This window comes from Cyprinus carpio, chromosome A19 (assembly GCF_018340385.1).
Source record: "Cyprinus carpio isolate SPL01 chromosome A19, ASM1834038v1, whole genome shotgun sequence".
Taxonomy (NCBI): domain Eukaryota; kingdom Metazoa; phylum Chordata; class Actinopteri; order Cypriniformes; family Cyprinidae; genus Cyprinus; species Cyprinus carpio.
In genome coordinates this window covers 20,991,700-21,019,220 of record NC_056590.1, presented here as the reverse complement: position 1 = coordinate 21,019,220, position 27,521 = coordinate 20,991,700, and the positions used below count along the sequence as shown (strand labels likewise).

The 27,521-nt window shown below is 37.0% G+C and overlaps 1 protein-coding gene across 4 annotated transcripts in view; it reads right to left on the bottom strand.

Moving 5' to 3' along the window:
- Positions 1-27,521, bottom strand: part of vps50 (VPS50 EARP/GARPII complex subunit) — a 124,548-nt gene that overhangs the window by 34,041 nt on the left and 62,986 nt on the right. The window contains exons 14-24 of one of the 4 annotated variants that reach the window (XM_042776966.1): positions 18,446-18,537; positions 18,244-18,338; positions 17,751-17,849; positions 15,648-15,738; positions 13,938-14,114; positions 12,458-12,576; positions 11,244-11,350; positions 10,456-10,577; positions 6,696-6,770; positions 5,631-5,711; positions 4,878-5,457 (exon numbers count right to left, since the gene is read on the bottom strand). In XM_042776966.1, coding sequence (XP_042632900.1) covers positions 5,452-5,457; positions 5,631-5,711; positions 6,696-6,770; positions 10,456-10,577; positions 11,244-11,350; positions 12,458-12,576; positions 13,938-14,114; positions 15,648-15,738; positions 17,751-17,849; positions 18,244-18,338; positions 18,446-18,537 — 1,064 coding nt within the window. In that variant the 3' untranslated portion in view covers positions 4,878-5,451. Of the gene's footprint in view, positions 1-4,877; positions 5,458-5,630; positions 5,712-6,695; positions 6,771-10,455; positions 10,578-11,243; positions 11,351-12,457; positions 12,577-13,937; positions 14,115-15,647; positions 15,739-17,750; positions 17,850-18,243; positions 18,339-18,445; positions 18,538-27,521 lie in introns of those variants that run through there. The other 3 variants (XM_042776964.1, XM_042776968.1, XM_042776965.1) reach the window with 3 other exon arrangements.

The following is a 27,521-nucleotide window of genomic DNA, read 5'->3' as shown; positions in this document are numbered from 1 at the left end:
CAGCCATCAAGCCAGTCTGTGATATGAGCCAAGTCACAGTGTGCCGGCTCCCACAATCCAACCACAGGCTTAAGGTTAACCGCCAAGCTGTTGAATGAAACGGAGCCATGGCGGACGGCTGACTGCCAGAACCTCTGTGACCTGAGGAATCCTCAACAGAATAAAGAATTGCTCATTTTCATCTGATTCCGAAATGAACCGGATCAGGACTGATGCCACACTGCAAAAATCTGATTTGGGTCTCTTTGATTGTGAGAGAAGACAGAATTTTTCAACTCTAGCTCAACAGAAAACAGATTTTTAGCATCATCTTGTCTGTACGCATGCTAATACTGCTGGATTCAGACCACCAAAAATGAAATTGATATTTGTAGGAAGATCTATGGTAGGAGTTCAAGTAAAAACCCTTTTTTTTTCTTCAGAAAACAGTGAAATTGATCTTAGTGAAAAAAAAAAAATGATGGCAAGGATTCAAATAAAACCTTTGTTCCATGGTACATACAACCTTGCTGAACCCAAAAGCAGTTACCAACACTGTTCACACAAGGGTTTTGTTGATGCGGTAACACCCACAAACAGATGCTCACACACCTGAACACAAACAAAGCTAAAATACAGTGTTTACAGAGTGCTTCACAGAACAGCGGACCGAGGGACTGGATGGCATGCTGGAGAGAGCTTATCACAGAACTGCAGCTGGCCTGAGGGAGAACTCACTATCAGATCTGAAACAGAAGTCTTCAGTACTGCCCAGTGGACACTTCACCACACTCACACACACACAGAAGCATCTGTGCTAACAAAGACAGGTACATACACACGCACACGTTGTCTCAGGCTCTCTTCAAATTGAGCTCAACAGAAGGTTTCCAGAAGTCTGAAGAGATTCTGAAGCAGAGCCCCTGCAACCATGTAAACCAAAACCACACCAGAAGAGCTCAGCAGAGACCTGACTATTGTAATTTATACTTAGAATTAATGACTAAACATTAATAACTTCATACTGTACCATATTTTTTATTCAGTTACATCATTCCCAAAGCTTCATGGGTTGTGCCCATAAAAGACATTCACAGACAGACAGACAGATAGACTTCATAATGGACAGACAGACAGATAGACAGATATACAGATATACAGATAGATAGATAGATAGATAGATAGATAGATAGATAGATAGATAGATAGATAGATAGATAGATAGATATTCTGAAAATCACCAGGACTAGCTTGTCACAGTAATGAAAGAATTGAACACTAAAAGACGTGTAAAACAGAAGGACGAAATGAAAAGATGTGACAAGAAAAGACATTTAGCTTTGAGTGACACAAGCCTCTTGAGAACAGACATGGTTAACGCTCACTGATTCCCACTGATTTATCCAATGAACAGAAAGAGATTATAAACGAGCAGCAATAATGGGTTTATAATGAGGTCACACCCACCTTGTTCATGCATGTGGCATGAATCACACATTTGGAAAACAGCATACCTTTGACAAAAATAGCAAAGATGCCTGTGCCTAAACAGGGAGTGTTATTTTCTAAAAGGGTTGATGAAGACGACCTAGATTTGACTAAATAAGGCAATACATAAAAAACTGCCTATCTTTAAAAAAATAATCTTCATATAGTTGAAAGAACTCAGAGGCTAAACTTTTACAGAGGGTGAATCTTAGGTAACAAAAATTTATCGAATCATACAAAAATAGCACTGCACACGTTGTGGGTGGAGCCTAAAGGCTTTCCCTTCTAAACATTTTTTTAATCCGTGCTATCCAAGAAAAGCAGAGGTCAAATCTCACAGGAGGTCTGGTCTTGCCAAAGAGGCGATAATGTTTAAAGAGCTTTTAATTCTGCTCCATCCCATACTCATGGGAAATACCCTCCAAACCCAGTGCAGAAAAATCACTCTCTGCTACAGTGTGCTTTCCTATTTCAGTTCTCAAAGTTCTCAGCTCTTATATCAGATGAGCGTCTCATGTAATATATCTTCCCCATCTGTGGTGCTCCCAGGACCTTAAAAGGATATTTCAACCAAAAATTAACATTCTATCAACATTAATTCACCCTCATTTTGTTCCAAATCTGTATGACTTTCTGTGGAACACAAAAGATGATAATGCAAAGAACCATTTTGGTCCACACAATGAAAGTTAATAGGATTAACTGTTTTTGGACTCCGACAAAAACAGTTCTTAAAATATCTTCGATAAAATAAGTCATACAGGTTTGGAATGACATGAGGGTGAGTAAATGACGACAGAATGTTCATTTTTGAATATCTTAACTATCCCTTTAAGGCACACTGACAGAAAAAAGTGCAAAAACTGTATCGCTTTGTACCTTATCAACCCCTAAAGGCTCAATATTAATAGCTTAAATGACTAATAAGCAGCCTTTAGATTAAGGTACAAATGTTCAGATATGTTCTGATTGGCTGTGATTGTGTCAAACAGCAGTTTTGCATTCAGTCTGGAGAGAAAAAAAATTTAATGCTTTTGGAAACTTGTAGCATCTGTTATGTACACAATGTACATGGAGTGGCTGCTTTGCCATCATAGGAATAAATTACATTATAAAATATAAAATATATTAAAATACACAACTGTTCTTTTAAATTGTAATACTATTTCACAATCACAAACTGATTTTTGATCAAACAAATGCAGACTTGGTGTACATAAAAGACTCAAATTCAGAAAACTTAAAGCAGTGCTTTGGGAATATTAAGTGTGTAGAAATAATAAATCATCATCTTAAAGTTAGTATAGTCTTAAAAACCTGCCTGTACCTCCAGCCAAAAAAATAAAAATAAAAATGCTCTCAAGACTCTGCAGGCCATCAATTCTCAGACACCTGAAGCCCTTCCAGGCCCTTTGGAATAAGTGATGTAGTCACTTGATATGTGATGCAAGAGGTGCCAAAAGTCTGGCAGCAGATCTCGGACATCTTCTGGCAGCCCAAGGGAACATGGCAGAAACTGAGGGCCACTCGCCACTGATGACCCAATAAATAATGGGGGAGTATTAGGCCTGGGCGGTATATCGAGTTTGCACGATATATTGATATATTTTTTTATGAGTATGGTATGAGGCAATACCGTTTATATCGATATACAGTAGTTTGATACAAGCGCATCTAAAAAAAATAATATAGTGTAGAACACAGAATGAGGTGTTCCGGAGAAAGTGCATCATCCAATTTGTTGTAACACGTGACTAGCTTTATATTAAGAGCTTTAAAAACTCGTAAGACACAGTATAGTTTATGGTTTCAATATGTATAGTTTAAAGCAGCTCGCCCCTTCAGTTGCTCTGACAGAAAGGCTGCGTGTGCAGCCGATGGAGATGCTACTCGCGCTGTTTATGTGTTTATGAGATGCTGTGCTGTTTTCCTTTATGCATTACTTATATTTCACTGGTATACTCTGTGTTTGCAAATGTTAGAATGTCATGGAAATATTTCCATTTTGCTGTCAGAAATTTATAAGCCCTCTGATTTGCGTTTCTCCGCTTAGCTTCACAGACTTCATTAAGAACGAGCACCAAACAGACGGAGCACAATGAAGTAGAAGCACTAATTCGTAATAAAATATACATTTTGCTTTAATATTGGTAGTTGGACAATTAATGTGACATGTACAGTAGATTTTTAAACCAACAAGTAAGTGTATTTGTATGATATATCGCGACAAAAAATACAGAGATATGAATTTTTGCTCATATCGCTCAGCCCTAGGGAGTATATGTCTTTGTCAGTGGCACACTAATCTATAGTCTTTTAACTCATTTCTTGTGAAACAGTTGATGGGTAAAGAAAAGCCTATCATGCACACGGCATAAACAGATGGCAGATGGTTTTCAGATGGTTTTCAGAGATCTAACTTGCTGTCTATTTCCTGAAACCTCAGTAGCTGATCAGCAACCTTGTTAAAAACCACTGTTCTGCACAAGAGAGTCATTAAACACTCACAGCTGATTGTAGCTAGCAAAACAAATATGTTAATAATGAGCACAAGAAGATAGAACACATGGATTTCATGTGGAATGCATCATAATGACCTTGTATCCACACTTTTCAATATTAAATAAATAAATAATATATATATATATATATATATATATATATATATATATATATATATATATATATATATATATATAGTGATATTTAATATAAAATATATACAATACTTACAAAATATTTTTTACAAGATTGAGGTCGATATAATATTTTAATGTTTATAAAATAAGTCTCATGATCAACAAGGCTGCATTTTGATTAGAAATACATTAAAACAGTAATATTGTGAAATATTATTACAATTTAAAATACGTGTTTTCTATTTTATTGTATATTTTAAAATGTAATTTATTCCTTTGAAGGCAAAGCTGAATTTTCAGCAGCTTCAGTCTTCAGTGTCCTTGTCAGTGTTCATGGTCCTTCAGAAGCTATTCTAACATCCTGATTTGGTGCTCAAGTAGTATTTCTTATCATCAATACTGAAGTTGTGTATATTTGTGCTTAATATTTTTGAGGAAACTTTTATACATTTCAGAATTCCAAATAGAAATCTTTTGTAACAAATGCATTCTAATGCAAAATTTAAATTCTTGCCTGGTAAAAACATGAATTATAAAAAAAAAAAAAATTCTAGTTATATAAAATATCTATATAATTATGTATTAATACACACATGGTATATTTAGTTATCTACATATAATCTATAAAGGTACAAAAATACAATATATTATAAAATTACATAATACATAATACAGTACATAATTATACAAGAACAAAATAATATCAAGAATAGCATGTCATGCAGAATATAACATGTCAAGCTGCAGTACACAGCGTCACTGCCTGACCTGCCATGTCTACTACCGACTCTAAAAAAGAAAAAGAAGAAGAAAAACAATTTCTCTTGGCTCTGTTTGCTATACTGAATGGAAATTTCTTGCTGAGCCAATCATAAAATAGATGTGGGACTGCCTTATCCACAAAAGACACCTATATAATGTAGCTGCCTCAAAATGCAGCCAAAATGAAATCTGTTTAGGAGACAGCTTAATCATTTGCAATTTCAAGCTGCAATTTCTACGATGACCAAAAACGCTGTCTAGGTAGGTGAGATTTAGTTCTGGAGACAGAGCCATACTCCCAGATTCCACTGAACACCATAACTTGCAAGTCGGACAGGATTTTATTTTATGCAGACTGGTATCTTTTCTTGCTCTTTGACATTTAGACATCTGGGGGAATGGATCCTACTGTATATAATGACTGCTTATTTGTGCAGCAGAAAGAGGTATATGGTGCATTGTGGGTATCAGGCCTTTGGCCCAGAGAGCCTTAATGGGCGCAACCATGGAAACCAAAGGACATTTATTACAAGAGTGCAGGGCTATCTAAGTGTACTGATGGTGATTAACTCACCTGTGGCTGCTATAGCTGAAAGTAAGAAGGGGTAAGAGATAATCAGAGAACCTGATGAGAGGCTATAGAGAACTCACATAAATGCACACTACTATTTCCACTCGGATTCATAATGGTTACATAAGAGAGGCCAAGAGAGGAGATGAACCATAGGAGTGAGACAGAGTAAAAGCCTTGTTTTTACTCACCATGTCTATTAGGCTCTCCTGGATTCGGCTGAGCGTAGTCCTCAGTCTGCTGCTTATCAAACCCAGCCCAGATGATTCATACTATAGGAGACAGCAAAATACACCCCGTGAGAAAGAGGCTCTGTTGCTTTTCAGTCATACTGGAATACACACACACACACAGTGCGATAACTAAAGCTCCAGTGTGCACACACCACCGATCATCTCCAGGAAACTGCACTTCATAACACACAGCTCCCACAAGTGTAGTTCATGACTTATGTTCATTAATTGCAATTTAGTTTTTATTAAAGGGGGAGGATGAATGGGACTGGCAAATCCTCCTGGGAATGTTCACTGGAAATGTATTCACAAATGCAAAAATGTATGCAAGCAAGCAAATGTGTTTTTAATATGCAATAGCTCTGACAACAGCGAGAGCAAGGCAAACTTAAGATAAACTTTACTAAGGAAGCAGAGCAGTAAATCTCTAAATAAGACAGCAGTAAAAACTTTTATAGTTACAGTTTAATTTACAGTAGAATTAACAAAGGATAATACTGTACATGACTTCATAACAGATTTAAGCATTAAAAGTATAATCCTTAAATCACTTTCAAACAACGTTTTGTGTAATTCAGTTCAAGATATAGAATCAATAAATAGTTAAATGATTCATTTTTTTGAGCACACTGAGGTGACTACAACTAATTATAAATGTCTCACATGCATTTGCAATCATCACAAAAACTTTTACAGAAACCTCCCATTAGATTTAACTCATTTTGACTGTCTGTTAGCAATAGAATATAATTAACGAAATATATTTTTAACAACAATAATATATTGTAATTACATTTACATATATATATATATATATATAGAATTATTTTACATCTGGGCAGACAAAAGCTCTGTGAACTAAAATCTTGCAAACAAAGTATAATGGAAACTAATCTACATCATATCATACTAGGAAGATACAGGACATTGCAGTTTATATATAAAATATGAGTAAAGGGATGAAAACACAGCACACACTGGCAGGGATTTCTACTGCCAGCAGGCTCCACACAGCAGTCTTACCCAATAGACAGGGACCGCCTGTCTGGACACACCAGGTTGAGAGCCTTGTGAAGGCAGAGATGCAGATTGGAAGTGCTTTGCATTGAGAAACAAAAAGGAAAATCAACACGAAGCAAGTAATGAAAGAGCAAAAAGCCTGCTTTTAAGAGATGAACTCAGGATTTTTGAATATATGTTAATTGCTGGGAATTTTTACTGCAAAGCATTATTTAAGCACAATTAATAATTAAAAAAAATAACACATTTGTATACATTAAAACATAACACGTTCTATCATTAAAGAAAACTGATTTCCGCATTAGTGCAAGCGAAATTTAACACTTTCATTTGCTGCCAGGGGGACAATAAAACTGCAGTCTTTCTCTGACTTTAACATTTTTGCAAAGTTTGCAAAGGACCCATCTGTTAGCGTGACAGTTGCATCTTCCCGTCCGTTACTAACTCTATCTGCAACACTTAATAAGCACTACTCAGGCCTTCATCATCCTGGAGGTGATCCATTTTCAGATAAGCCACTTGCATATCGTTCCCCGTTCTTTCCATTCATTGCTTTTAAGCTAAGTTATTAACTTGAGGCAAAGAGCAATAAATGCCAAGACCAATGCATCTTAAATTATGTGCATGGCAGAGTTGATACTCCGGCTGTATTCAATGGCATACAGACCTTTCAGATCCTAATGTTGTTCATTACTAAATGAAATGGTGCAATACATAATCTCCATCTCCATACGAGATTGAATGTCTTGTGTGTTCGGAGTTAGTCATGGGTGAAAGCGAATCCAAATGACCATATCAATTTCAGCCGCTTTGTAAATTTTTTTTTTAATAAGTAATGATATTTACTTTTTTGTCTCCATAGGCTTTTCTTCTACCGGCTGCCTCTGATACTGACAGCTCAAGCTTTTACTCTTGCCATTAGCTCAGCAGAAGAGGTGAATGTGCAAAAACCAGAACGAGAGCAAGGGAGAAAGATGAGATGTGTTGTTTTACTTAATGCACCTTCAAACCTGTCGGATGGGTTAAAGGCAAAGCACTCAACCTCACTGGCATCTGACAACTGATCTTGTGGCGGCTGTATCCAGCCTCCCACAGACTTGCTGCTGGATTTGGTCAGGACAAAGCTAAAGTGAAAATTTCTCTGGTCAGCACGTAAATATCAAGGATAATACAATACACTGTCACTCGGAGGACATGCGGGGAAAAAAAGAGTTGCCTTGGCAAGCTGGAGAAGAATCTCTCACTGGTTCGCATTATTTCATATGAACAGCAGTGGCATAAAAAGCCAAAAGTGAAAACTTGCACATCAGTAAAGCCTTGTTCAAATATAATGGTCCAAAAATATGTGTAATTAAAAGTCAGGTCTTCAGAAAGCAAGTCATGAAATCCTGATCACCTTGTCCTGATCAATTCGTCTAGATGCCCAATTCTCCTCAGGGCCCCTCATTTCCTTCAGTTTTTAAAATGCCCTTGTATGTGGCCCATGTCTGCCCAGGAATATTCTTCCTAGGGAGTGAAATCATGACTTATGAAGATGCTAAAACACACGCAAAGGCCAAACAGAGTGCAAAGACTTTACTCCTGCTCTGCAAGTGCACTGGCCTCAATCCACCAGCATGAAAGCATTTCCTTTTGATTTAGCACTGGCTCAGCACAGCAAACAATTATTTGCAAGGCATACAGAGTGCAAATGGCACATTTCTGTGATAATATGAAAATAAAAAAAAGGAAAGTAGAACCACCGTAGGCTGCTGAGACTTTGGCCATAAAAGCATCACTGGGATCAGAAATCAATGCACAACAGATGAAGTGTGGAGATCTTTTTGTTTCGTAAGAAAAATGTTTCAACCCCACCTGGCTTGTGTGGTAGGATTAAAGACTACTGTCAAATCCCATGACAGAAACACTTTTTTACAGTTGATGAAGGCCATAGACTCCATTTAGAAAACAGCACGTCATTGGTTATGCCAATCGAAGCCTAGACTGACAGGCTGGTGTTATTGATAGGTTTGAGACTTGTTGTATAGTTCTCATAAGAATGTTAGGATATTATCAACAAAACAATGGAACTGAATAATGTTACTGACACACTAAGGATCCAACTGCTCAGCTTCTTCTTTCCAGAGAAAAAGTTCTTGGCTTCTTGAAGACTACCAAGAACAAAAACCTTTTTAGGTGGTCAACAGTGTTAGTAAGTAAGTAAGGGCAGCTGTGAAACAAGGTGGAAAATGCAGGTGTTGAGGTGTGTTTGCAAGGCAGTAGAGGTCTGAAAATCTCAGTCCTTTGACTATCAGTGTGGTTGCATAGCTGGGAAGTCCAAGAACAGCAGGAAGTTCTTGTCTGATGCCCTTGGGCTGCCACTGCCAAACCAAAGCCCCAACCAACAGCTTTATTATAACCTCCACTGCAGTTTAACAAGCTTGACTTCCTCAACAGATTCTCCCAGCTCACAGAGGTGGAAAACAGTGAGACAATTCAATGCCCCTTCAATGTCACTCCCTCTGCACTCAGGAATTCGTTAAAACCTGCAATAGTGTTTAAAAGGCCCATGACTTTATGAAGCAGACCTGAAAATCTCAAACTTCCTGGGAAGAAAAGTCACATTGTCATTTTGCAGAGGTAGAGGCATGATCCATTTGAGCAGCAGATAGTGTTACTCAAAAGTGGCTTTACTTCACAAAAGGTCTGAAAAATGGGAGTTAAGGCTCAAACCTTAAGTGCAAAGACTCATTTAGAGGTCAAATGGTAGAAATCATGTCGCAAATTCAAGGTCTTAAAGACTTTTACTGTATGGAAGAAAAGTAAGGTACCAGAGTCTTAGGGAGCTGAAACCGCTGAATTGCAACTAGTGGGGGTCTTTTCCAGTTTACCTGCAATGGCTTGAGTCAGACTTCTGGGAAATCAAAGCAAACCAGGCAACTCCATGTAAGCTTTATTATTCCTGTAACGTTTGGGCAGATGAGGTGGCTTAAGTTGTAAGGTCATTTGGGACAGTGCACAGAAAGGTTTTATTGTTATGGGGTGCAAGGATAGGTGTGATTTCAATGGAGCTGCTAAAGTGCATTATATTGTGGGATATTGCTGTTGTGGCAAAGGCATTGAAGACTCTTCAGATACGGCTTATTGAATCTCAAAGAGTGACAATTATGAGGATCATTGAGCTGCTGTCTACTTTTATTTAGGAAGGCCCGGCTCTCAAAACTGATTCATCTAGCCTAAAGCTGTGCTTATTAAAGCTTCGAGCACTGTAGCATGAGGGCACAAGTCTGTACAGAGTCTGCATCACTCAACAATTCTAGACATGAAATTCTGCAGGTGCAATTTTCTTTATCCAAAACTCTCAATACTTTATCTCAAACTCTCAAGGATCATTGAAGCACATCTATCCATTTGTGTATGCAAGTTAGATGTCAAGTTACAGCAGAGTTAAATTACTACTACAAACCTAATTTTTAGGAATGAAGAAAATTAGCAACTGAGAATTCGTTCAGATGTTTATATCAGCCTCCTGAGGCAAACTCTACACCTAAACACTTGCTCACATGATAATGGAAGTAATTATAGAACAGTGCCCATGAGGCTTGCAGACACTAGAGAAAAAAACACTGAGTCTACTGGGCATGCTTTTCTTAATGAACATGTACCATCCAGAGAAAATATACAACACAGCACAGCAAGGATCCAATTGTATATAATAAATATTGCATAATGTAAATATTAACACTGAACATAGAGGAGAACAAAAATGCTTTGAAATGCATACCATGTCATTGCGGCCAAAGAAGGTGTAGACGGCATACAAGTAATAATCAAAGAGCTGAGACACGCAGTGGATGACATCAAAGGCGATGGGCTTCAGAATGTTCATCATCTGCATGTATTTTCCTTTAAAAGCAAAATCAATCAGAAAAAAAATGTGAAATATATATGAAAGGATAACAAATAAGGTTCACATACAGAATACAAAACCACAGATTTAGCAAAGGGAAATAGGAATGCAATCATGTAGATGTACAGAACTGAAATACAATACTTTGGCAAATGTCCCATACAAAAGCCATTGTGTCGTACTTAAAAGAAACATTTTTGGAAAAAATAAAAATGGCATCCAACGTTATTTTGGACCCCAATGACTATTCAAAATATCTTTCTTTGTGCTCTGTAGAAGAAAACAAGTCATACAAGCGCTTCCATTGACACACCAGAAAAAAATTCACACCTATAGGTTCATGACAGCTTCTTTTTGCAATAAGATTTTATTTAACTTTAACTGAACATTTAAAGATGAATGGCGTCACAGCCTTTATCTCGTTTAACACATCAAATATGCATTCAAATGAACCAGAAGAGATGAGCAGGCACATGCTCAGAACAGAGCTAATGACCGGAAGATGAAACAGAACACAGCTGGCTCTAAGATTGCACCTCTTTCATAGTAACTGAGCTATTAGACTCTTAATTAGAGGGTAAACTGTGGTCTTCTGCCTAGGGTCAACTTTATCATGCACCATCAGTCTTGCACAGGTACAAGCTCAAAGGTCAATTACTCACCAACCAGGCGAATCACGTTGAGGGTGGTGTTGGTAAGGATGGGGGCATTGGCTCGGTTCAGATTGTAGTCGGACCTCTTCCGGCTGCGAAGTGTCTCTCTGGACACGCTAATTAAAGGAGGACAGAGCAGGGACATGCAGATCCAGGATTATTAGGAGCATTAGAGTTCAATGACCTTTAAAACGGAATAGTCTCATTCACACACTTCCTTCATTAACCTGGGTTCGGTTTAACTGAAGTGAGTGTTCTGGGTTTTGCAGAACAGATGCATGATCTTTATCATAGATCATATGTTCAGTATGTGCGTTAACATGACTTTAACGTGAACAAATTTATTTGGCAACCATTTCTGTGTAAAGTTATATCCAATTTTGTTACTTTGTTGCCATGAAAATGCACCGATGTGTTTTCCAGATGTGTTCTAAACAAGCACTGAAGTCACAGAATGTGAGCAAGAGTCACAATATTGCATTTAAGGAAATCTGCCATTTTAATTATGCAAAAAATTAGAGCCATCAAAATGCGGCAGTTGTGACACTTACAATGAAGTGTCACAACATGGAATGTGCCGGCTGATTTACTGCCGGGAGAACTGTCAGTCATCTTCGTGAGGAACAAATAGGTATTAAATATTCATCAGGGTTCACTGCCTAATCACATTCCTAATTATTCCCTTAATTTATGATATTTCTATCACACTTAGACATGGAGACCAAGCCAAAAAAAAAAAAAAAAAAGCCAGTTTGCACACTCATGTAGTTGGCAAAACAACCACGTGATGTAATTCAAAAAGGATCCATTTTAACAATCTCCTTGAGACTGTTTGTTTAACATCAAAGCTCCGAATGGCTCTAAACAGGAGCCTAGTGGACTTAAAAGGCTCATTCTTAATAAAATAATTAAAGCCTTTCTTGCTGATAAGAGGCTAATGATAGCTTGTGTGTTCACTGTACATAGTGTGAATTTAAACTATTTCTGTTGCCTTAGAGGAAACCTGAGTCCGTAAATGAGAAGTTTGGGTTAATGAACCGATTCATGAGCGACCTGGATCTACAGCACGCTAATTGATGAAAGAAGACAGGTCACCATTCAAAGCATGCATATGTAAACTAAATGTCGACATACCATACCATTTGGTGGCAATTGCTATTCAGAACCTAGAGGTGGTACTGTGTGAGGTGAGCATCTACTGTAGATGATGACTCAGTACTGACCTCTTCACTGGAGCGTCTCCTGTCTGTTCATCTACATAGTCTTGTTTCAGCTCCTCAGGTACATCACTGTCACTGTCGTAGTCCTGATACACGCTCTTCTCCAGCTCATCTGACTCATACTGTCGATAGAAGAAACAGAACGGCAAACCAGAATGAGTCATAAAAGCCGAAAATTGACAAAAAATATACAAACACTACCGTTCAAACTTTATTTTTTTATTATTAATACTTTTATTCAGAAAGATTAATTTCATTGATTTTAAAGTTAAGACTTTCCTAATATTACAAAAGATTTCCATTTCAAATAAATGCTTTTCTTTTGAACTTTATAGGATGATTTTCAAAAATATTAAGCTACGCAATTGCATTGCAAGCATTGATAATTAGAAGAAATGTTCCTTGAGCAGCAAATCAGCTAATTAAAATGATTTCTGAAGGAGTGGCTGCCATCACAGAAATAAATGACATTTTAAAATATATTCAAATGGAAAGAAAGTGAATTTAAATTGTAATATTTAACTATAAACAAACTAGCAACTATATTTAACTATGAACAGACCAGCAAACCAGCAGAAAGAGTAGATAAATGAGAAACTAAACAAAGCATATCATAAAAATAGCCCAGTGATTCAGCCTTAATTCTCTGAGCTTCGAAGATGGCCTTGAAATAAAAGGCCTTTAATGCACCAGTGTCAAAAAAAAAATGCTGCAGATTCAAAATAGATAAATGTAACTTTTAACAACCCCTCCAGTCAGCAAAGAAAATTAGAGAAATAAAGCTGATGGATGCATCACTTTGTATCTATTTACTCACAAAACACCGTGGAATATTTAAACCTTGTAAGCTATACAATGCAAAACACTTTGTTCTCTCTCAGGGTAAAAGCACTTGTACCAAGGGCTCACACTCTCAGTCATCAACACAATTACAGGAGTATCATCAGAGACGCCAAGCACATCAGAGCTTTAATAATGATGAGTATTTTCTCCACATAGAAGTAATGGCCTCTGTCAACAGTTATAAGGACAATGAGTCACTTAACGTTACAAAATATTTACGCATCAAATTTTCTCTCTCATTTATTTTCTCCTTTTCAACAGTCGGTTTGGCAAGCATCTAATAAAAAAATAAATTTAACTGTAAACCCTTTTAAAATGCTTGTTTGCGCAAGCCTGATGCCAAATAGTTTAGCATAAATATTGTTGCACTGTGTTGAATATAGGAAAATACTGAAACAGAGGAATCAAGAATTTACCTTCTTACTGAAATTACTGGAATTTATCCATATACACGAGATGCACTGAAATTTTGTTCACGCAAAAACTGGATGAATACTTTCAAAAAGATTCAAAACAAAAAAAAGCCTGTTTTTTACCACGTACGATTGGCATTTACTGTAATTTGACTTTTTAAATATCGCTAGAACTTATATGTTGCTCTGAATGCCATTAATGTTTCTTAAACTACAGTACTACATACCCCATTAGAAGCCAGGACATCCTCAGTCTCCTCTTCCTTATTGTCTATCTGCATCTCAAAAGGATTTCCACCCTGCAGGTACTGCTCAAACAGACAAAGCTCCACCAGCTCTGTGGATTCCGGCTGCCTGCTGGGAGATACTGAAGGAGAACGACACTGACCCATGAACCTAAACTCCTGAAAAAGAGGGGAAAATGAAACAAATGTATCAGATTTCATATCATACAGATCAAAAAGCTAAAAAAGTAGGATAGGTGGAGTTTAGGTGGACTAGGTTTAACTGAACTGTTTGTGCTGGTTGAATGTCCAAGGGAAAAAAAAGGCTCTAAAGGCCCCAATGTACTTCAAGCGAAATTGAAGAATGAACTGGTGCAACATTAATGTGAACAAAATCAAGTCAAACTTTAGGTAGTATGCTCTTCTCTGGCTCATTGCTTCTGTTTAGCCTGTCAAGGATAGATGCGAGTAAAAACATGAACACACTGGTAAGCTGCTGTATAGCAGAAATTGACAGTGAAAGCGACACTGACACTGTTTTTACATGTGCTATAAAGTGCTATATAAATAAATGTGACATGACATGCCAAATTGCAGAGCTGGTACAAAACATACCCACCTCATTATGATCAGATGCTTCCTTAACTGCTTTTTTCTCACCCCTGTCAGTTTTTTGTTTTGTTTTGTCAAAGTTGTATTTTTATTTTATTATTGAGTGGAAAGCACACAGCACAGTGACATATTCATCAGGTATTTCAAACTTCTTTTTACAGGAGCATTTAGGTCTGGAAACGTACTTAAAAAGAAGCTCATTCTTCAAAATTGTAATAAAAAAAAAATTAATTAAAAATGAAAAAATTAACAATTAAACTGCAAGGGTGAGAGTGCAAAAGCTTTGAGCAGTAGCGCTTAGTGACCTAAAGCTTCTCACACTGAAACCGCTTTGCACATTAGAGCTCCACCAAGAAGTCTTTATGCAAATGAAGCTCATTAAAGAGCACCACTGATGGTGCCATTCACTGATATGCTTTTCAACGCCGGCTTTCTCTACCACACAAAACTAGTGGTACTTTTTTTGGGAAAATACCTGTGCAAAACAGCCTAAAAGGTCTATCAGAGAACACTTTATCGAGTAAAAGACCCTGTGTTTAGCATATAATAATTGAAAGAAATGCATTTCGGTTTATTCGATGGATACTCGGGTGAACATACTTGCCTACCAGGATGTAATTTGTTTTGAGACGGATGCCACCCTGACTAGAAGAGAAAACAGCTTATGTTGGAATACAATCAGTGATGATGCTTACCCTCATTTATCAAGTTGTCAAGCCTTTCCAGAGATTTAAAATGCATATAAAATCCCTCCATTATGGAAAGATGGGAAACCTGAAGGAAGATGATCTACAAAAACGCCTTCTATTTGATTAGAAAAGCACCCACCGGGGACTGATCTTCCTGCATGGCTCACATACAAAAGAACACTTTTTGACCTGCTAATCATGAGAATGTGTCTATAAACACTGCCTGCTATATAAAAAGCATGTTCATATGCCTTTGGCTTGTAGCCATGTGTTGACTGTCACTGCGAAGCACACACAGAACAAAAACTCTCTGAATCATCTTCATGTGCTAATATGAAATCCCAAAAGACTGCCAGTCATGAATAAAAATCACATTGCTGCATTTCAATGTCTTATCTGTGGCAGGACTTACATGAAGTTGGGCGATACTGAAGTTGGACTTCACAGGGCACAGCTCCCATGTTTCATTTTCAAGAAACATTCGCAACTCCTCCAGGCGAGTCCTGCAGGGTACAAGGAGAAATGACAAGAGGTTGGCTTTTGTCAGCTGAAGACCCTTTGCCATTCAACTCACTGAAAATGAAATGGGCTGGCAAAAAGGGTTCAAGAAAAAGTCGATCAGTGAAGAAGGTTAGAGCAAGTCATGCTACGATGAGTGTCAAAGTGGCCCACTGCCAGACAAGGTCAATGCCAGCAGCCTTGTACAAAATGTCAACATCAAAAATTTTAATTCATGCTGAATGCTACGCAAGCACAAAGTGGGACATTAAAAAAGTCCACCATTAATCTCTAAAGAACATATCGGCAGTTCACATGATCATAAATTGGGATGAGCTCTCTAAATCAAATGAAGTGTTTGACATTTTAAATATCATCTTTAGTCATGGCTTCAATCCATGATATTTTTAAATGCTTCAAATTTACAGCACTAGATAGAAAAACGAATCAGATTTGTCCTCTAAGCCAGAGGGCACATTATATATTGTAATGGAACAATGTGTTAATGGCGACACAGTGACAGCAGAAATTAAGCATTCAGAGGACAGACAGATAATCGCTTTATGGATGCTATCCAACTGCTTGAATATTCAGAAATAATGGTAAGATGCCCTCTTTCATTGTCCTCCATCTAATCAAGCAGAAAAGGTCTTTGTAATGCTGACAACAGCAGCAGGGATGGATATTTCGGATATTCTTGAATGCACAATAAAATGTTGTGAAAAACAGAAGCAAACTGACCAGTTTTCCGACCTCTCAATGACAGCTACTAACAGTTGTTGTTTCTTGGCATTGGGTTGAAATATATCATTACTATAGCAACTGAAGCATATGCACTGAATTTAGAACACACAATCAGATTTCAACACTTGAACAATGACAATATGGAAAATTAGTCCTATAGACCAGATTTGAAAATCAAATCCAATTTGCCAGCAGTGTGAACAAACCCCAGTTGGCTATCCTCTCATCATACATGTCTCAATGCAGAGATCTGAATACATTTTCAGATTCGAGTATGTAACAGGTACTTAAACAATTGGTTTTTTTTTTTTTTACAATCCAGATTTGTAGATATATTAAATACACAATACTGAGATATGGATGACCTCCAGATTTAACCATATTCTGTTTGTCCTTATGATATTATGTGATGGTATACATCATCATATCATAAAGAGGCTGTGATGTAGTTACTATATTTATATGTACATCACTGTTTATCATTTCTTGCATTTTCTGGGAATTGATCCCATGGCCTTGCCAGTGCAAGGAACAGTGTGACATTGAAAAAAATCCAGATTTTTTTCTCCAGATATCAGGACTAAAATAGCATGAACAAATAAAGAACGCTATCAGCGGCCACAACAGTTTCACTTCAGAAGGCCTTTATTAACACCCCAGAGCTGTGTGGAGTAGTTTTATAATGGATGGATGCACTTTTTTCGGCTTCAAAAACAGGGGCACCATTCACTGCCATTATACAGCTTGAAAGAGCCAGGACATTTTTAATTATAATTGTGATTGTGTTTGTCTGAAAGAGGAATGTCAGATCCGTCTAGGATGCTCAGAGGGTGAGTAAATCATGGGCTAATTTTCATTTTTGGGTGATCTATCCCTTTAAGCTCTAACAGGCCGAACAGGTAAACTCATCAAGTCCACTATCACAGCCTCATGGTGTTTTTTCTCACACTGCAAACTCAAAATTTCCGAATTGTAGATTTTAAAACAAAGATTGAAAGAGAGAAGCTTGATGGTGATTACTTTTAAGTCATGCGACTGTGATGTAGATTGTTTATAGCCAACCAAAGCGGTTTCCTTCTGGCAATTGTATTTAGGCTTGTGTTCATTTCGTGAATATAATGTTGATGAAAAAAAGTTTAAGAATTCTAAACTTATGTTGGTCACAGAGCTTACTGTCTGCAGTAATCCTACAAAATCATTGCAGCACTCTATTCATTTTTAGTGAATCCCTCCTGCAACTGAGTTTAGTTTGGCAATGGGCTGTTTATCTTACCTGTGATAGTTCTTAAAGTAGTTTACACTCTGTCTCTTGATGGACTCCTGCAACACCTCAGACTTACTGCCACAGAATTCCTCTCCCACCTGCATCAACCTATCAGTCGGCAGAGGAAAACAAAAAACAGACGAGAAAAATTGAAGTAGAAAGCAGTTCACTCTTCTAATTAACCCCAAAGAGTTACTTTACATCACATGTCTCCACGAGGGCAGAAATTGGTGCCTCTATTCACACAAGTCAGTGACCCCAAGGCAGGATCAAAACAGAGGGCTGTGGTTTCACACACAACATGGCCTTTTAATTGAGCCCAGTTAATGGGGATGACTGTATCACCCCTCTTGTTGAGGAACAAGCGGTTTCATTGATGCCCCCTGGCCCCATTTTCTCTTTAGGGGAGTTTCTCATGAGGCAGAAGGGATGGTGAGGGAAACGGTGAAGTTGGTCCCCGCAGGCCATTCCAATTAGCACTAATGAGGAAGTGGGTCCCTACCTGCTGATAACATCCAGAACCACAATGAAGTCGTCGTACTTGAAGTTGGACACGTCAGTTCCCAGCAAATAGGCTTTCACTTTCAATTGGACGTCCTGGGGGCAGAGAGAAGAGGACGAGAGGTGGGAGGGAGAGTCATGAAGCTAATGGAGGAACGAAGAACAAACAGAGAAAAAAACAAGTAAATGAGTGCACTCCCTACCTGCCAGATCCGCGTTAAGCCATGTTCCAGCTTCTTCTTCACATAGCTGCGGCCCACAGTGGATTCGTCTGAGCCCTCTGTGCTGGAATCATCTACAAACACAGGATTCACAGAATACTCATTAATTCTCCAGTATACTCATTATATGCCATCATGACAGGAGTTGAGGATAGTCTGATACAGTTTGGTGCACAATTTCATCACCAGAATCTTATGTTCTTATAAAAACTGACTCCAAAAAATTGACTAAAATGATAAAATACTGACCAAATTTAAAGGACATTTTCAGCAAGAGCTCTTATCAATAAGAACCATATGGAACCAGGTACTAATAATAGAATGTCCCAAGTAGATTTCACAATTGTTTGCAACCCCAATGAATGTCAGATACACGATGACACAAAAGCAGCCTAACTGTGTTCAGTATTAATGCTATCCAGTCAAGAGAAGACTGTAGTTTCTCTGTCAGATGCAACCTATATATATATATATATATATATATATATATATATATATATATATATATATATATATATATATATATATATATATATAAATTTTGGCCCACATAAGGTGTCTTGATCCTCAAACTATAATGAGTTTGCAACTCCTGTCTTACAATAATTATACTGATAACAAGCTCTTCCTGCAACAAAGCAGCTGTCGCTCCTCATCAGGGGAAGTGTTCATCCTCACATACCAAAGTGAGTTTAATCAAAGTCGACACCTATCAGAGTCATCAAAATTTACCACGAAGATGTGTATCATCTATCCTGACAGAAGCTGTACCCATTATGTAACGTGCACTTAACTAAATTGAAACAGAAACCTCAAAAAACTTCTGCGTCAGTTCATTGTGAATTCATATTGCTGCTTTTCATTGCTTTGGCCATTATGCATCCGCTCTAATGTAAAGAGAAGGATACGTATGATGAGAATGATGATATGACCTGCAGAGATGAGCGCAGTAAGAGATGAGTGTATTAGGAGCGTGAATGTGGGCGACTGATCTTAATGTCTATATACGCACAGTGTGAAAGAGTGACTAAATATAAAAGCCCTTCAGGTGAGATTTATTCTGGACTTATACTCCAGCAGGCTCTTAGTGACACAACATAATTATTGTGTCACTGATGTGCAGATTATACAAACAGTTCCACCTCAGCACTCTCACTGTAAGTCCTCTCTAGAGAAAACAAACAAGCATTTACACATGAACCTCCCATGCACAAAGCCAAATGCTCTAAAGAAACACTCCACCTGTCTGCATTTTCTTGCCAAAGACCACTAAGCCCTTCGCACTAAAATGGTGCTGGTTTGCCAAAGACAAAACAAACAACATAAAATATAATAATAAAAAAGACATAACACAAATCAAAGAAACAAAACCAGGTACCAATAACAGAACATCCCAAGTAAATTTCACAATTGTTTGCAACCCCAATGAATTCCAGATACACAAAAAGCAGCCTAACCAAGTAAATTTCACAATTGTTTGCAACCCCAAAATTTTTTCGGACACCGCTGCGAATATGGGCGGGAGCTGTTAACGGTCTCCCCTCAGTTATTACAACATGGATTAATGTGCTTGTACTGTGCCTTTTGCGACGGCGTCGAAAGTGTTTTATTATGTTTTACTCTCTGTCTGTCTCTCTCTCTATATAAATACATACACACTTAGAAATAAAAAATTATAAAATGTGACCTCATTCAAATGTACATCTGTTCCTGTTTCCATTGACACTGCGAACCATGAAGCTTTTGTTTTTTTTATAATCTTTTAAAGGTGTATTATATAAAATAGGATGCTGCGCTATGGCTAAAATTAGCGCTTCCTTAATTTTTGAATTTCTGTACAGAGAGGTCACGCAGTGACGTATTGATATTCTACTAATACCCCGTCTTCACGTGTGTTGAATTAGAAATATAACACCGAGAGTAATTCGAATGCGTAACGCAGCGAAATGCGAAATTTTTCGCATGAGCTGCGAAATTCGGTCTGACGCATTCGCATGCGTATGAATGGAAGTCAATGGAACGAAAAGTGCAGTGTGACCGCCCCTTAACTGTGTTCAGTATTAATGCTATCCAGTCAAGAGAAGACTGTAGTTTCTCTGTCAGATTTGTTGTTTGATTAACCTTCAGACAAAATATTGTTTTTCAATCAAAAACAAAACAAACAACATCAAATATAATAATAAAAAAGACATAACACAAATCAAAGAAACAAAACCAAAAAAAAAAAAAAACCACAAAAACAATAGAAAACAAAAAACAACAAACATGAAACAAAACCATACCAAACAAACATGAAACAATTCAAAGCAAACAGCAAAGCAAGGCTAAACAAAAAGACAAAAACAAAAGAAAACATCAGAAATCAAAACAAAAACAAAACAAAAAGGGAACAGGGTGACCGAAACCTTAGTATATTCACACACCAAAAAAATTCTAAACAGGGAAAATAGAGTGGCTAAAGTTGTGCAGTCGTGCTGTGCAGTGAAGGAGTGGGACGTTAAATTGTTTTGCGTCACCATATTCTGAAAACTTAATTTCAAGCATTATCCCACCCCATGACATATGACGTTAACAGTTTTTCTCAGTTTGTTTTAGAAGTTGGCACAATTCTTCATCCAGGAACCACCTTTCCTGTGATGGAAATTTGCAGAGAGGCATTAACCAGAAGGACTGGGGGGTTACGATGCGACTGTCCAAAACAGTTCCTGATTGGGCAACAGCTTTGGCACCCTATTGGTGGAAAATAGGTAAAAACAAGTATTGGGACTGTCAAAGAAAGCTTCAGAGAAGATCTAAGCACCAGTGATTGATGAGATTTTCAGTGGATGCTCACCGCACCCAGCAGACGGATGTTTGGCGCTCAGAAAAGAGAGCTTTTATATAGGGGAAGAGTATTTTTAATATAACAGTACTCGCTTAAACCCCAGAGAGACACAGTCATCACTCAAGAGTTGTGTCTGTGGAGATGTCATCTTGGTATCACTGGAGAGAAGAAAATAACTCTCATAGTGAAAACAAACCAGTTTTAGATTTTACAGTATACTCATGTATACTTTAAAAACTATATTTGCATCATGCTTCAGTTCATACGCTCAAAAATCTCGTCTGGCTTTAGTTGTACAGATCATGACTTCAGCTACAAAACATGCTAAACATTGATATTTCACAGAGGCTAAATCCACAGAGCTCCAAAGAGCCTTTACCCTTTTCCTCGCTCATAACATGAAAAATTTTATGAAGTCCCTATCGCTGATGGGAACCTTCCTGAACCCCACGTGGAAAGCCCATCCAAACCACATATCAGGAAATAAATTGGGATGAAAGGGTGGGTATGTGTGTGAATAACTAATAAGTATGGTTGGTTGAATGTCAAGCACCCAAACAGTTATATCTAGCCTCCGAAGTTTAATATCTTCACACTGAACAAAGATTGGGGGAAAAGGAGAGAAAGGAAGATATTAAATCTGGGATGAAAAAAAAGAGAAAATAACCTTCCTGTGAGACCTGGCTCACAATTACAAAAACAGTATCAGCAAACGTTTACACTCAGTGAAGTGTGAAAGAATCAGGTTGGGAATATAGAGTACGATTAAATGCACAATTTTACATGGATTATACCTGAAAAGCCCAGGCAAATGTTTCATTATTGGTTAGGAGTCAAAATAGACACAAAGCACATTCCATTGTACATTTTGATGTAAAACAAAAACCTAATGATTGCAATTTACGGTAAAAACTATTTTCTTGAGCTAATCTGAGATATTACTGTGCATGTAAATACTCATTGATAAGAGTATAACACCTAGTTCCTGGAATGAAAGCTGTACGGGATGTTCACTTTCAAACGTGTGGTGGTTTTTAATCATGGATGCTCAACATATGAATTCATTACATTGTCTTTGTGAGCTGTAGAAGCAGCATTAAGTAGTTCAAAAGAAACTGTGACCTTGGAGCAATGAAGAGAGCAGATGATTTCTTTCTGCTCATGAATATATATATATGCATTTGTTCAGAAAATATAGCAGCAGGATCAATAACATGCAATTTAAAGAGTGACATTCCCATAAAAGAAAAATCGTTTTTGCACCCAGACCTTGACCTATACATTGGAGTCTAAAAGTCTGAGACCACTAACTAGTTGCATATTACTGATATTAATATAAAATATTTAATTATTCATTGCCAGCATAACAAATCAAGTAAAAGTTAGACTGAATAATACACATGAATTTCAGAAAAAAAATCTGTAAATAATTATCATAAAATCTTCAGTTTTCCAGCATCTTTTGCATATTTGAACCCTTTCCAGCAGTGACTGTATGATTTTGAGATCCATCTTTTCACACTGACGACAACTGAGGTACTCAGGAAAGTGTATTGGCTAAAGGTTAAATATTTAAATAATGCTCATGAATTAAATGATGTTCATTAAGGGAAAGGGGTTTATTGACAGCCAGGGGGTGAAAACTTTTGAACATTTTGTTGTTTTGTAGATTTTATATTTTTTTCCATTCAGTACTACCCTTCGGAAGCAACAGAAGATACTTGCAGTTTCCCGGAAAACAAATCAAGTACAATTTATCTTCAAACTCTTTAAAATCAAAAGTTTTTTTTTTTTTTTTTTTTTGTCTTGTGGACTAAATGTAAACATCTTCGATGTAAAATATCTTACTCAGGACAGTACTAAATACAAAAATAACATGTATTTTGTATGATTTCTCTTATTTTATTAAAATTATTCACATTTTCACAGATTCTACAAGGGATTCACAAACTTTCAAGTGGGACTGCACATATATATATATATATATACACACATATATATATATATATATACATATATATACATATATATATATATATATATATATATATATACATATACACACCATACACACACACACATATATATATATATATACACACACACACACACACACACACACACATTCTTATGTATATATATATTGAATCTAAAACTTCCCATTTGAATCTCTGCATTTAAATGTAATGAAAGAACCCCTAAAGGTGTTTATTTATTTGTCCAACAATGTTCAGTTGCTGAAATGAAGTTCCGTTCTAAGCTCCTTTCATTAAACCTGCAGGATCAGAGCTTCTGGAGCCGAATCAAAGAGCTCCTTGGCTCCTGACAATAGAGTTGGACTTTTCCCCAATCATTTCAGTCCATGAGGAGCGCAGCTATGCAGAGCAACAGAGTTAATCACTGCAAGCCAACTGCTGGAGAGGACAAGAAAAATATCATCTCCCTGGCAGCAGCTCCTCACACATACACACAAACTGGAGCGGAATGAGCACACATTCACTCCCACACAGCCGCACACACACAGGCAACAGCACATTGTAGAGATTTCAGCATCCCAGGGAATTCTTGGGAAAGGAGAGAGGCAGTCTAACTGGACAGCCCGTTCGAGGAAAAATCAATGAGGCGAGGAAAATACAGAATTTGAACCGAGCAGCACAAGAAGCCAGAGTCCTCTCACTAATGATCGCTAACACGCAGGAGTTTCTTTAGAGCATGAGTAATGAATTTACACTGGAAGCTGACTGCGTCTAAAAGTGTCTTTGGTTTGGCGTGCTGCCATCAGCATATACTCCCTTACATGTAACTGAACATGTTTGTTTTACTTAGCTTATCTGAACTGTTGGCATCATTGTTGATAATAAATGGTTTCTATTTGTTTATAAACACCCACACACCCACACACTAAAATTTACAAAACATAAAAACTAATCTACATTTTAAATCACTGCAACTCAAAATAAACAAGCTTATTGGAATTGTGGTCAAGCGTCTAACATAAAGGCCAAAGACGTTAAAATAGTTTTGATCTATTTATTGTATTTGTGCGCAATTAATTCAATTAAAATTTTAGTTGATTGACAACCCTAATAATGTGTCATGTGCTACCCCTCACTGAGGCTCATCTTCTCTGGCAGCTCTTTATTTACAGCTTATTCAGGAGGGACATGACGGGTAAAGTGACATTGATTATTAATCATAACCTTTCCTCCTGCTAAATCTGAAAGGATGCAGGTGTACAACTGTAATTCACTATGAACAGCAGGAAATAGGGTTCTATTAAAAGATCATCATTAGATTGTCAGGTTTCTTATTAAAAGCAAATTCAATTTAAAATAATATGAGGAGGAGAAGCACAAAATAGATAAGTGGCAAAAAAAATACGTTTTTGACCTAAGCTGACAGGACGGTCTGACACTGGATGGCTAATGCTTCAGCAAGAATAAGAGCTAATTTAGTTCAGCAGAATGGAAAAAAAGAAAACCTTATACGTCACAAGTAAATCACCATTAATGCCACATTACATCTCCATTAAAAATAATAAAAAACAATTATGATCATATCAAGAATATCACACCATTGTCCAAATATACCTCCTCAGAGTTACGAATGCTTCCATGATACTAATGTTTCCAGATGAAGCACACAGTTTGAGAAGACAAAACCACATATTTTCCCTGCGTGAAAACAACAAACTTTGACTTTAAGAAGTCACGTTTCAGGACATTTTTGACTTCCAAAATGAAAACAAATATCCAAAGAACAGACAAACCACCCTTTTATAGCTCAGAAATGCGCAACTGCTGCCCTGCGTTCTTTAGTCTTGAAGCAATGATTTCGTGCTTAGGAACGATTATCAAAAATCATATGGTCAGCCTTTCTTAAACCATCCAGTAAATCTGTTACTAGTCTGAGCCATGAGGGAGGCATTAAATACAAAAACTGTTGAAATCTTCACTTTGAATGTCCTCGTTCACACTCAACAGACTCCTAATACAGACAAATGGCTGAACTGTTTAGGAACAAAAGCATGATTTACTGCCTCGTTCAGAGAAAGCATATTTCCCAAAGTTCCCAGTTGCTCCATTCCCACTCAACAGAGCCAAACCTCTAAAGCAAGGCCTTCAACCAAAGTTACAACATCTTCGTCCCTTCTTACATAGGCACATATGTGTGTCCAAAGGCGAGCAGCTGTGCTTTCCCAATGACACAGACACAATCAATCTAAACTGCGAACCAAACCCCAAAACCGACCCTGAGAAAGACCCTGACAAATCAAGGTCTAACTTGCATTCTAATGAATTACTTTCGACCGGTTTTTCCACACATGGCTGTCAGTGATTATACACCTTGTGAAATTAGATAGCACAGCAAGTCACAGGCCAGCGGAGGCAATTTACCTGTTGATAGCTCTGGCAACTAAGAAGAGGAAAGTAAAGTCATCTTGACATGGACCAAGATGAATACCGTACGCAGTGGCATGCAACAAGAGGTGTAATTGTCAATTTCACACAGGGATTGGTGCATTATTTAATGTTACGGACACGCGTAAAAAGTAAAGCATATCGGTCTCCTGATATACCGCGCTCACTGCAGAACAGAATTTCAACTAGATATATGTAGATGCTTGAATTTTGCCCAAGATCGTTACCATTCACCGTTTTAAATTATGAATTGCAATCTCATATTTAATATGCTATTAAGCTCTGACTTAAGCTTAAGGTAACACTTAATAATAAAGTTCATTTAGTTAACATTAGTTGATGCATGACAAAATAACAATGAACAACAATTTCACAGTATTTATAAATTCTAGCTAATGTTAATATATAAATGTATAAATATACTATGGTTCAATGTCAGTAATTTATGTTCATTCATAAAACAAGACACTAATGTTAATTTATACAATTTGAAATATTGAAATGGAATAAGATATGAAGAAATTAGCATTAACCAAGATTAATAAATGCTGTATTATTTTATGTAAGTAATGTATAGGATCTTGTTGTAAAATATTACCAGTTAAGCATATGTGGTACATGAATTACCCCAAAAATAATTCATGTATTTTAAGTATTTAATGTCATTGTTTATATTTCTGTTTTTAAACCCTCCGGGCCAGGTTTACTTCAGTTGTACAGTAATTGTTCTACTCCATGGGTGGACAGCCATTGAGAATCAGTGGTTAACAAATATTGCATATTCCATGTTGAGGAACAATGGCTTCTTAGGAATAGGTGGCATTAATACAAAACTCACATGTTTAGAGTATCAGCCATCAACTCCTAGAAAACGCATTCATGCAGCCTTGGTGAATAGAAGAGACTTCTTTCAAAGAATTTAATAATTTATTTGTTACTTTGAGGGTGAAAAAGGAATAATTTAAGCCACCTCATAACATCTTCATAAGTAAAACTATATGTAAGCTATGTGGAGTAACTGATGACACAAGCAAAAATTCTGTGCTTATCCTCAATAAGCCCAGACACTGACACTAATGTACTGTCACAGCGTCCTTTGCCTTGCAGGCCTGTCGATTAGTGCAGTCACATAGTTGAAGAAGCTGCTATTGGATGTGAAAGAGAGGAAAAAAAAACTGAAAAACAAAAAATGGACAGTAGATGAGAAAACATATTAAGAATATGACTGATGCCTTTGACAATATCAAGACGATTATTATTATTATTATCAGTCTAGTATTATCATCTAATTAATATTAGGGCTTATTTGTTCCATTATATTTCTTTTTACACGTTTTTACAGTGTTGCGAGTAATTATCAACCACACACGATTCCGTTGAGTTTATGAATGCAATGGCCAGTCAGAGGCGTTCAGATGAGTCATTGCTGAAACACTGGAGTTTAGTTGTTTGTGTGCACTCACTGAATGAATTCTGCTCTCTAGCGAATTCTCTCATCATAAACAACAAAGTGCAGATGTATGTGCGATGTACGTATAAGAGATTTATTCATCATACAGTGTAGATAGCTTCATTGATTTTAACGGGAGTGTTTTTAGTATGATAGATTTATTTATGTTATGGTGTTGTTTGCTTTTTTTATTTTGATTAGTGAATGTAAGCATTATAATTAGTAATTTTCAATGTTTTTATTAAATTGTTATCATGGCAGGACTTCCCCCTCCAATTTAATCAATCTTGACTTCAGATAGTGTCATATTGTTAATATTAATAATATGTATTGCATTGTTACCTTAAATATGCACTACAAATC